Below are 12500 nucleotides of genomic sequence, written 5' to 3' on the forward strand. Positions count from 1 at the left end.
ATTCGAACCAGCGCGCACAGATTCTCTCGCTTCCTAGGCGGACGCGTTACCTCCAGGCCATCACTCCACTTATTCACGTTTACGTCTGAGGGTTGTGAGGCAGAGGTGGTGGTGGTGGTGGTGGAGGGAGGGGGAGTGCAGGGGGGCGCGGAGGGGCTGGGGCGGCGGAGGGGGGGTAGGGGCAGGAAGGGAAGGAGCAGAGGATGGATGGGTTGTGGGGGTTAGGGGGATGCGTAGGGTAGGGGAGGTTAGTAGTGGTGGTGGTGGTGGTTGGCGAAGGGGATATCAATCTGCATATCAGTCTGCGTGTCACCGGAAGAAACCTCTCGTGGCTTCATCAGAGCATTAAAAAAAGAAAAGAAAAAAAAAGATATTTAAAAAACCCTTCCTGCACGCTTGTCGACTTCCATTACGTCTTGATAATAACGTTACCCCCCCCCTCTCTCTCTCTCTCTATCTATCTCTATTATTATCATGCACAAAGGACTCTGTTAATCCCTCTCTGTCTGTCTGTCTGTCTGTCTGTCTCCATCTCTCTGTCGCTCTTTCTTCTGTTGTCTCTTTATATCATGCACTAAGGAATGTGTTACTGTGTGTGTGTGTGTGTGTGTGTGTGTGTGTGTGTGTGTGTGTGTGTGTGCTGCTGCTTCCAATTCATCTCCATCTCTGAGTCTCTCTATCCTACCACCCTCACAGCCCCATCGCTCAAATCCAGTCTGAAGACCCATCTTTTCCCCCCACCTGGTGATTAATTCTCAACAGCTCATCCGTTTCCAGTATGAACTAACAACGAATGACTATTTGTGAGTGAGTGAGTCTTGATAGTTTCATATTTTGTTGATAGTATTTTCTTTATTGTGTACTATTTACGATTGTGTGCTATGACTTGTGTGTGTGCGTGCGCGTGTGCTTGTGTGTATTGTGTGTGTGTGTGTGGGGGGGGGGGGATGAATAGTTTTCACTAATGTTTGGTATTTTGTGTTCATTTTTTTTTTCCTTTTTGATATTTACATATGTGTTCTATTTGTAAAAGCCTAGGGTTATTTTCAAGATTAGGCGTGAATGCTCATAATAATAATAATAATAATAATAATAATAATAATAATAATAATAATAATATAATAATAATAATAATAATAACAATAATATAATGATCATAGTCTGCCCCTCTTGATACAAAATTCTAGGGAGAACAGTCATCAAAGGACGGGTCCAACATTTAGGTGTCAAAAGCGTGTAGACTGGTCCATGAACGATACACCACATCTGCTTAAAGTGAAATAAATAAACAAACAAGCAAACAAACAGACAGTAAATATTTTTGAAATAAAAAAATACAGTGAAAGATACACACCAGGCACGCGCATCACACACACAGACACAGACACACACACAGACACACAGACACAGCACACACACACACACACACACACACACACACACACACACACACACACACACACACACACACACACACACACACACTAATGGGTTTTGTAAAGTTCTTTCTGACGAAGTTCTTATGGTCGAACTTTCACAGGCATTAGTTCATAGCCCTATTTCTACATTCCTTTAATGCACTTCAGAATTGTGTTAATGGTTTCTGATTATTATCATTATTATTATTGAATTGTTACTGTTAAATGTAATTGCATGTTAGTTATACATTTTACGGTAGGTTTTTAGTTGACCTGTTTTCCTCTTCCCGCCCCCCCACCCCCCCATCACCACCACCTTCCTCTCCCCATACCCACCCAACCCACCCACCCCTCCCCCCCCCTTTTTTTTTTTAACGTCTGATATCACTGATAGTGAAAAGACGCTAAACTAAAGAGCGAACGAACTAATGAGTTGAGATACGTTCGTAATACCACCACACCACAGCGGTAGCAGCTGTCGCGGCAAGCACCAGCAACAGTTCAAAACACGAAGAACAATTATTATTATTATTATTACTATCACAATGATAATGCTCATCAGGATGTTGACGCCGACTGTGTTGATGACGACGACGATGATAGTGATAATAATGGCTAAGTAACGGTTTAAAACTAGGAAACAAACGAACAAGCAAACAAACAACAAAAAAAGACAATAATTGAACCAGCAAAAAAAAAAAAAAAAAAAAAAAAAAAAAAAAAAAAAAGAAAGAAATACAGAGAGCAGACAGGACGATAGTAAACAGAGATAGGAAGATCTTTTTAAATGGGAAAAAATAAAGAGACAAGGGAAAAAAAAACAAAAAAAAAAACGAAACATGAAAGTCGTCATGTACAGAATCTTAGCAAGAAGCATGGAGGGGGGTGGGGAGTGGGAGGAGATAGGAGAGGGTAGGGGCAGATGGGGCGGTGTGGTGTGTGTGTGTGTGGGGGGGGGGGGGGGGTGGAGAAAAAGGAAAGCACACAGAATGAAAGGAAAAAAGAAACAAATCGGACTGAAAAGAAATGTGAGAAAGACTGCCATATAATAAGGAAGAAAGAAAATAAAAGAAAAAAGAAAAAGAAATAGAATATTTAAAAAAAAAAAAAACAGAAAGAAGAAGCAAGCAGCCAAGGAAGACAGGCAGAACGAACGGACGAACGAACGAAAGAAAGAACGAAAGAAAGAAAAGAAAGAAAGAAAAGAAAGAAGAAATAAAGAAAATTAAATACGCCCCTCAAAAAAAAAAAAAAAAAAAAAAAAAAAAAGGAAAACATAGAAAGCCAGGAACGGAAAGTTACAAAAATAAAATAAAATAAAATAAAATGATAATAACGATCGATTCGCTTATTGCCCTGACAGAATATTTCCGTCTGCGTTGTCCACGGGGTTTTACAGAGGTCCTAACGGGACTTTGCCATTTCCCCTGGCCATGATCCTTTAATGGAGCTCGTGTGCAACATCCCCCCCCCTCCCCTCCCCAGCCAACTCAACACCCATCCTATTCCCGCCCCCTCCTCCCCCCAAAACCCACCCCGTCATCATCCCCGCTTTTCCCCAAAGTTTTTTTGTTTTTGTTTTTCCCGTCTCCGTCTTTTCAGTCAGTGGTTGTGTGTGTGTGTCCTGTCTGTCTTCGGTGTTGGTTTTTTTTTTTTTCTTGTTTTTTTGTTTGTTTGTTTTTTTGGGGGGGGGTTGTTTTTTGTTGTTATTTTTGTTTTGTTTTGTTTTGTTGTTGTTTTTTTGGGGGGAGAGGGGATTGGGGTGGGGGTTGCAGGGGGATGGGGGGTTTGCGGGGGGGGGGGGGGGGGGGGGGTGCTCTTTCCATTCCCACTTACCTTCCTTTCGGTTCCCCGCCCCCCCCCCCCCCCCCCCCCCACACACACACACACATGGTTGAGAGATTAGAATTCCTGAATTTGTTGGTATCTACCAAGCACCCAACGCCCGGCCCCCCCCCCCCTCCGCCCCCACTCCCACCTCACTCCCAACCCCTCTCCCGTCTTTCTTCCCCCCCCCCTCTCCCTACCCTCGTTTGCTGCACACTATTTTTTTCCCCTTCCTTTGCTCACTTGTTCGCTGTCCTCTTATTTTCTTTCTCTGTTTTTTTTTTTTTTTTTTCTAATTAAAAAAAAAATGTATAATTTTTTTTTCTTTAACCCGGTTCATGTTACTCTCTCTCTCTGTCTCTCTCTCTATCTCTGTCTGTCTGTTTGTCTCTCTCGTCTCTCTCTCTCTCTCTATCTGTCTGTCTCTCTCTCTCTTTGTCTCTTTCTGTCTCTGTCTCTCTCTGTCTCTCTATGTGTGTCTCTCTCTCTGTCTGTCTCTCTCTCAAGTGTCCGTGGACTGCAATTTTACCTCTAACGACTTTAAGTGATGTTATATAATAGAAGATTTGGAGAGGACAGGGGTGGAGAAGAGAGAGAGAGCGAGAGAGAGAGAGAGAGAGAGAGAGAGAGAGAGTGTGTGTGTGTGTGTGTGTGTGTGTGTGTGTGTGTGTGTGTGTGTGTGTGTGTGTGTGGTTTGCGCGTGTATTTGGCGTGTGTATTTGGGGTGTGTGATTGACTTTCCTCCCCCCTAATGTTTTCTACCTATTTATCCATTTAATTGTTATCTTAATGATTATGATTATTATCATCATTACTGCTGCTAGTACTACTGCACTACAAACTATCATTATCGTTATTACTTTTGGTGATCTTTTTGTTTCTTTCTTTTTTTTACTGGCATTATCTTACCATTTTTGTGGGTCCACCCATTTTTGCCCTATTCCCCTACTTTCTTTTTCTCCTATTGTTTAACTTTCATACATATGCACCACTTTCGCTCAAACACACCTGAACAAATTACTTTCTTTATTTTTTTTTTAGCTAATCGTCGTGCGAAGCAATTTCCCCAGCGTGTCTTGAGGCATGTTTTTTTAAGCATGTTCGATGTCTGTATATCGGGTGACCTAAAAGAAAAAAAGTGAACCGCTTTTTGACGAGTGATTCTCAGTGACAGAAAAAACCCGATAATTATGTCATGGAGGAGATATCGTGAAGTAATACTTAAAGCATTTCTACTTGGAAGAAACGGTTTCGTTTAGTCGTGGAGGAAGATTAGACGCCACATTGAGCATAAACTGAACATAGACTAGCCTCTGATAGTGGATTTTTTGACATGCTGTTTTGAATTTGACAATACTCGCATAATCTGCGTCCGAACGTTTAGATGTTTTATAGACTTGCTGATAATACCATAAGGTTACTGTGTGAAAATTTTCAATGAATTTAGTTTCTCTATCACTGAGAAAATACTTGTCAAAAAGCGGTTCATTTCTGTGGGACACCCGATATATTTCCCTGTTTTTTGTGTGTTTTTTTTTTGTTTTGGGTTTTTTCATGAGCAAGTGATCTGCTGTTCTCTTGCCAATGTTAATCTAAACGAAATGACATGCTAACACGCTGAAATGAGAACTGCCGTTTTCATTTTGAACATAAACATTTTTGTTTTTGTTTTTGTTTTTACTTTCTCTCTCTCTCTCTCTCTCTCTCTCTCTCTCTCTCTCTCTCTCTCTCTCTCTCTCTCTCTCGATTGCTTTTGGGTTTTTGTTGTTGTTATTTTTTGTTTTAATTATTATTATTTTCTTTTTTGTTTGCCAATCATTTTGACCGCCCAATTTCATGAGCATTTAATCGACCCACCCTTACTCCCTCCCACCCATCTCTGTCCCCAATCTACCCCCTCCCCCTCCCCACCCCACCCCCCTGGTCACCCACCACCCTCCCCCCTAACCCCGCAATACCCGTTCTGTTTAACCGATCAGATTATGGCCCCCAAAACAACACGATTTCCAGACCTTTGTCTGAGGGGTGGCGATGAGCATAATGGAGGTGGTTTTTTGGAAGGGCTGGGGGTGTGTGTAGGGCGGGGGGGAGGCGAGGGAGTGGCGTAGGGCGAAGAGGATGGAGTGGGGGCAGTGGAAGGGACGTGGAGTTTAGGGTGTGGTCGGGGGGTGGGGGGTGGGGGTGGGTGGGTAGAGGAGTAGAACCTACAGGCCGAAAGATCTCTGTTTGGATTTTAGCATGGGAGGGGAAGGCTGACAGTGAACATCACGAAAGACCCACCCAAAACGATTGAAACAACATCATCAACAACAACAACATCAAAAACGTGGATTTTTCTACAGGACCTCGGTTTATCGTCTCATCCGAATGACTAGCGTCCAGACCACCACTCAAGGTCTAGTGGCGGGGGAGAAAATATCGGCGGCTGAGCCGAGATTCGAACCAGCGCGCTCAGATTCTCTCGCTCCCCAGGCGGAAAACGTTACCTCTAGGCCATCACTCCACGTTATGCTGTGTTCCCCTATCTTTGTCTCTGAATTTATTAACTGCCCTTAAGAAACAACAACAATAACAGAAGGAATGTGAGACAAACATGTGAGACAGGAAGAGCAGAAAGAAGGAGAAGATATAGCAACATATATGAATGAATGAATGAATGAATGAACGAATGAAAGAAGGAATCATACTTTTGACGTCAGCATGAGTAAGTGAGTTAATGACTGACTGACTGACTGACTGAATGAATGAATGAACGATTCAAATAATGTGTTGCTTTTACTTTTTCGTCGACATTTTCGCCGTCATTATTTTGTTTGGTGTCGATGATGATGATGATGATGATGATGATGATGATGATGATGATGAAGATGATGATGAAGATGAAGATGAAGGTGGTGGTGGTGGTGGTGGTGATGGTGGTGATGGTGGTGGTGGTAGTGGGGACGACGTCATCGTCCAGGTCGATGAGGAGTAGAATGGTGATGGTGATGACAATGATAACAGTTGTGGTGGTGGTGGCGGTGATGATGTTGGTCATGATCACGATGACGACGTAGACAAAGAAGAAGAGGAGGAGGAGGACGACGACGACGACAACGACGACGACGACGACGACGGATACGATGACAAAGACTATGATTATGATGGTAACTATGATGACGGTTGGTGCAGTGGAGGTTCATGCTGGTTGTTTTATTGTGGGTTTATGGGTTGTTTTTTTCCCCATTATTGTTGAACTTGCGGGTGTTCCGTAATCGCTTCTAGTTGTCCTTGTTACTGTTGCTTGTGTCCTGCTATTCTGTTCACTGGCGTTCTTGTAGCGGAAAGAGTAATGACCGTGGTGGTGGTGGTGGTGGTGGTGGTGATGCTTCCGCTGCTGCTGTGCCTGTTTTCTTTCTATTACAAAGTCGGCATCATTCATTCCAGACAAAGTTTACCAAGCGCGCCGACCTGCAGTGCGAATATTATGAAAGGTTTCGATGCTGCCAGTCTTCAGCTGTTATCTCTCTCTCTCTCTCTCTCTCTGTCTCTCTCTCTTTCTCTCTCTCTATCGCTCTCTGTGTCTGTCTGTCTCTCTCCATCCCCGCTCTCTCTCTCCATCCCCCCCCCCTCTCTCTCTCCATTCCCCCACCTCTCTTTGTGTCTCTCTTCTGCATGTAGGTCTCTCTCCCGCATATAGGTGCGTATTATTATGTACGCAAATATGCGTGAATGCATGTCTGGAATCCAATTTTCTATTCTTTGATCCAGCTGATCAGTGGGGAGCGGAGCGTGAAACGAACATGTATGTCTGTCACGCTCTATATGAGAGCGGACTAGAAACCCCCACCCAACCCAGCACTAACACCCAGACAACACAGACACAGACTAAAATAATTCAGAGTTCACACACATTTATTCAATCACACACAGAACTTGCCAAATAAAACCACCACCACAATTCCAGCCACAACAACTGACACACTTAAATGACACAGTGGATAAATAAACATGAAACACAGAACTTAAAGAAACGGCCGACCAGCGGAAACCTGCGTCCAGCGATTTAAATAATGTGATGTATATGTATATAAGTGACGTTAATTTGGGCTTTCGTCAGCTTTTTTTTTTTTAAGGGAAGTTTGTGTTTTGTGTTGACATGTTGTTAAACTGAACATGACAGATATTGAGCTTGAAGGGCTGTGAAGAAGTGTGTGTGTGTGTGTGTTTTCATTTATATATATATATATATATATATATATATATATATATATATATATATATATATATATATATATATATATATATATATATACGTGATTTACAAAAACCAAACCAACACACAAATAACACCCCCCAAAACAAATGAAAATGTCATTGATGACAACCGCCATAACATATTATATATGCACACACACACACACACACACACACACACACACGTCTCGTCTTGTCTTGACTTGTCCTGTCTTGTCTTTCAATAGAGCTCCGTGTCTGTCTGCTTTAATTTTTCTTGGGGAATGCATACCTCTTAACAGAACTTCGTGCAAGGATGAGGGAGAGAGTGGGGGAGGGGGATGGGGTGTGGGTGTGTGGTGTGGGGGGGGGGGGGGGGGGGGGGGGGGGGGGGGGGGGGGGGGGGGGGGGGGGGGGGGGGGGGGGGGGGGGGGGGGGGAGAGAGAGGGCACTGTGCCTCTAACTGCTGCACAACATACACATTAGTGTCAAAACCCTCTAAAGCCAGCGAGCTTCATCGTATCCATTCCCCACCCCCCCAAAACAGGCTGCCAACATAACGGCAAACCTCGTCCATGATATACGTGATTTACAAAACGAAACCAACACACACAACACCCCCCCCCCCCCCCCACCTACCCCCCCACCACAAAAAAAAAAAAGAAAAGAAATGAAAAGGTCATAAATGACAGCCGTCATCACATTGAGTATCCAACACTGCTTCAAACATCAGAATAAACTAAAACCGCCTAAAGTAGCGAATCAGATTCATGGCTCAGCTTAAGTAACAAGTCGCATGCAAGTGAGTTGTATGTTTGTTTTCATATATGTACATCTCTCTCTCTCTCTCTCTCTCTCTCTCTCTCTCTCTCTCTCTCTCTCTATATATATATATATATATATATATATATATATCAGAACATATACATACATATCTATTTATCTCTCTCTCGAAAACCATATACAAACACAAGATACAGTAGAAATTAGGATACATACAAGTGCATATCAATATATAAAAAAAACCCAAAAAACTTGTGCATACTCACACATGCACGCAGTGCACTCACACACACACACACACACACACACACACACACACACACACACACACACACACACACACACACACACACACACACACTCACACACACGCTTGAACAGATGCTGCATATTACATGTGGATGGGGCTGATGACTAGATCTTCAGGTAGATGGTTGCTTGAAACACACACACACACACACACACACTCTCTCTCTCTCTCTCTCTCTCTCTCTCTCTCTCTCTCTCTCTTCTTCTTCTTCTTCTTCTTCTTCTTCTTCTTCTTCTTCTTCTTCTTCACAGCCCTTCAAGCTCAATATCTGTCATGTTCAGTTTAACAACATGTCAACACAAAACATAAACTTCCCTTTAAAAAAAAGCTAACGAAAGCCCAAATTAACGTCACTTAAAATCCCGCATTCCGCCAGAATGCCCTGGCATAAACATTACATACCCACACACACGCACATGCCCCCCTCTCTCCCCTACCCCCATGCGCGTCTGTGTGTGTGTGTGTGTGTGTGTGTGTGTGTGTGTGTGTGTGTGTGTATGTGTGTGTGTATGTGTGTGTGTGTGTGTGTGTGTGTGTGTGTGTGTGTGTGTGTGTGTGCGTATGCTTGTGCGTGTGATTGTGTGTGTTTGTGCATGCACGTTTTTATGTTTATCGTGAGAGAGAGAGAGTCAGAAACAGCGAGAAAGAGAAAGAGAGAGAGAGGGGGGGGGGGGCAGGGGGGGCGGAGGAGGGGGGGGGGGACTGTACATACATATATACATACGTAGGCACATACATACATACATTTCGTAAACGATTGTTTTCACGAGCCGAAGAATTGATTTCTAGCTGACTTCTTTCCACCAATACTCTGATTCTCAGTTTATCAATTAAAGGATCAGAAAAAAAACAACAACAGACAAAATGATAATATAGACAAACACGACAAAAAACAAAACAACAACAAAAAACAAACAAAAACCCCCAGCAAGACAAGGTCAAAAAGATATTACAAGTGCAACGCACACACCTTTATACATTGTTGTTGTTTTTCGGAATTTTTTTTTTTTATCACAAAAAAATATATGTACCGTTGTCCCAATGTCCAGATTTCCTCCCCTTCGCTCTCGCCCACGCAACACCGCATCCCTCAAACTCTGCCCACCACAAATTTCACCCGCATCGTGCGCGCTCCTCCCACGCGGTAATAACACTCGTGAGGTAGGTGTGGAGCACATGAAGTGGTAGGGGGTGGCGGGGGGGGGGGGTGCGGGGGGGGGCGTAAAATTACGATTCATGTGCACAACCCAGAATCTACCTGTCACCACCATTCCCACACTCTCTACTCGTTTATCACCTGTCTGTTTCAGGTTGCTGCTGACTGACTGACTGACTGCTCTTCTGGCCACAAGCCAGCAACCATCCCTCTCTCCCTCCCTCCCGTCCGTCCGTCCGTCCGTCCGTCCCTCCCTCCCTGCCACCCTCCCTCCCTATCCTCACTGACCAACACTCCCTACCTCACCACCCAACCACCCCAAACCACCCCCACCCGTTGTACGTTTGTTTCTACTCTCCTGATAAATCAGCCATCACGTCTTCAATAAGACTGGACATCCTTCTCCTCCTCCTCCTCCTCCTCCTCAACGTTCTTCTTGTCCCGCTTACTGGATTTTTTACCCCCTTCTCCTCTTCCTCTTCAATCTCCTCCGTCTCCCTTTGCTGTTTCACTTTAATCAACATCCACCACCTTTTCCACTCTCCTCTCCACCACCCGTTTCCCACCCTTTCCTCAACAATAACAACAACAACAACGCCACCTGTACCCCACCACCGCCACAGACGCCACCACAATGTCCACCTCTCTGCGCCCCGACCCAGCCCCCATCTACAGCAGTGACCCCCCGTCCTCCCCCTCCCCTCCCCCTAGAGGAGGAGGAGGAGGAGTGGGGGAGCGGGACCGCGAGCGCCCTGCCTTGCCCTCCCAAGCCTACCCGGCCCCCCTCCCGGCCCCCCTCCGCCCCCCACTGGCGGAGGACGAAGGGAGCTCCACGGGGGACGAGGACTCCACGGCCATGACCACGCCGCTGTCCTCCCCGCTGCTGCGACGAGAGAGGGAGAGGGAGAGCGGTGGTGGAGGTGGGGGTGGCCGGACCAAATCTCAGCGCAACAGCGATTATCACCACCACCACCACCATCCCTACCAACACCACCAGCAACACGGAGGAGGAGGAGGGGGCGGCGGCATCCCCACCAGCAGCAGCAGCAGCAGCGGTGGCAGCGGCACCGGCACTGCCAGCACCACCGCGCGGACTGGTGAAGGCGGGAGTGGTGGCAGTGGTGGTGGTGGTGGTGGTAGCGGCGGGCAAGCGGGCCGCAGCAGCAACAGCCAGTCTGGCGAGGAGGGCGAGAGGAGAGGAGGAGAGACCGGTGGCGGTGGTGGTGGTGGTGGTGGTAGCAGTGCTGCGGCAGCCACGGCAGCAGCACCTACAACAGCTGTTCCTGCTGCCGCTGCGGCGACGACGACGACAACAACAGCGATCGCTGGCGTGGTGGATCAGAGCGTGCATCAGCGCGCCATCCGTCGCCAGGCTTCCTCGGCGTCCGCGTCCTCGCCGCCTCTGCTGACGCGGAGGAAACAAGCCTGGTTCGCCCCCGACACCAAGGGTGGGGGTGGGGGTGTAAAGGGAGGAGGTACCGAAGGGGGAGTGGTTGGGGGAGGAGGAGGAGGAGGAGGAGGAGGACTGGGGCTGGGGGGTCTCGCACCTGGCCTCTCCAACAGCGGCAGCAGCCTGAGCAGCTGCTCAGGTAGCCCCTACCACCGCCCCCTGACCGTCGCCGCCAAAGCCTACCTGCCCTCCCCGCGCCCGCAGCGCTCAGACTCTGTCAGGTACTGCAAGCCGGCCAATGGCAGCGCCCCCCGCTCCTCCCTCTCCACCCCACACCCCTTGGCGGCCACCACCGGCGGCAGCGGGGGCGGAGAAGGAGGGGGGAGCGGAGGTGGAGGAGGTGGAGGTGGGGGGAGCATGCACCCAAGCGGCCCCGGCACCATCGGCACGCCGCCCCGCCCCTCCCGCCGTGTGCCCAGCCTCAAGCTGAAGCGCCTCAATGTCGCCAAGCACCGCCAGCAGTCGAGGGACTCGAACCCCGCCTCCGCAAGCAGCCACCCGCTGGTCTCCGACGACGGGGGCAGCAGCAGCGCTGACCCTACCGCAGCCATAACAGCCACTACTACAACAGGTGGCAGTACACACAGCCGATTTCCCGCCACTTCTGGCCCTGTCGTCTCGTTCGCGCCAACAGTCTCCACCACCACCGCCAACAACGCGGCCAGTGCGCCTCCTCCCCTCCGAGCCGGAGCCATAGGCAAAGGGAGCGGATCCTCCTCCTCGGCCACCCCTTACCTGCTGACCCAGGGAGGCGGCCACCCGACCATCACCATCACGCTGGAGTCCGACACGGAGTCCCTATACAGCGACTATCTGAGCCCGGAGATCAACTACCAGAACAATGTCAAGGACCACTTCCTAGGCGACGAGGCCAGCCTTTACGGCACCCCTAAAGAGGAGCTCTTCCCAGGGACCGCCGCCGACATGCATTCCCAAAACGAGCAGAAGACGTCCCCGACGTCCTACCTCAAGGACCAGATCCTGACCTTCTTCCAGCCCTCGGACAACAAGCTGGCCATGAAGCTCTTCGGCAACAAGAACGCCCTCATGAAGGAGAAGATGCGCCACAAGAGCGTGGGCAACTGGGTCATCCACCCCTGCAGCAACTTCAGGTCAGTTTCGTGGGGCTGTGAATTCGCCCGGGGTGTTGTGTGTGTGTGTGTGTGTGTGTGTGTGTGTGTGTGTGTGTGTGTGTGTGTGTGTGTGTGTGTGTGTTGAAAGTGGGTGTTTGTGGGGGACGTCCTTACTGTCGTGTTGTTGTTGTTGATGGTGGTGGTTGGAGTATGTGGCGGAGTGCACTTAGTTTTGAACTGCGATGTGGATTCTGAAGGGTCCTTGCTC

General features: G+C 47.7%; 1 protein-coding gene across 1 annotated transcript in view; it reads left to right on the forward strand.

The window, feature by feature from the left end:
- Positions 1-5945: 5945 nt before the first annotated feature.
- The window catches only part of LOC143282220 (uncharacterized), a 314456-nt gene continuing 307901 nt past the window's right edge, over positions 5946-12500 (forward strand). The window contains exons 1-3 of the mRNA XM_076587821.1: positions 5946-5949; positions 10423-10629; positions 10987-12271. Coding sequence (XP_076443936.1) covers positions 5946-5949; positions 10423-10629; positions 10987-12271 — 1496 coding nt within the window. The remainder of the gene's footprint in view (positions 5950-10422; positions 10630-10986; positions 12272-12500) is intronic.

Source organism: Babylonia areolata, chromosome 5 (genome assembly GCF_041734735.1).
Source record: "Babylonia areolata isolate BAREFJ2019XMU chromosome 5, ASM4173473v1, whole genome shotgun sequence".
NCBI lineage: Eukaryota > Metazoa > Mollusca > Gastropoda > Neogastropoda > Buccinidae > Babylonia > Babylonia areolata.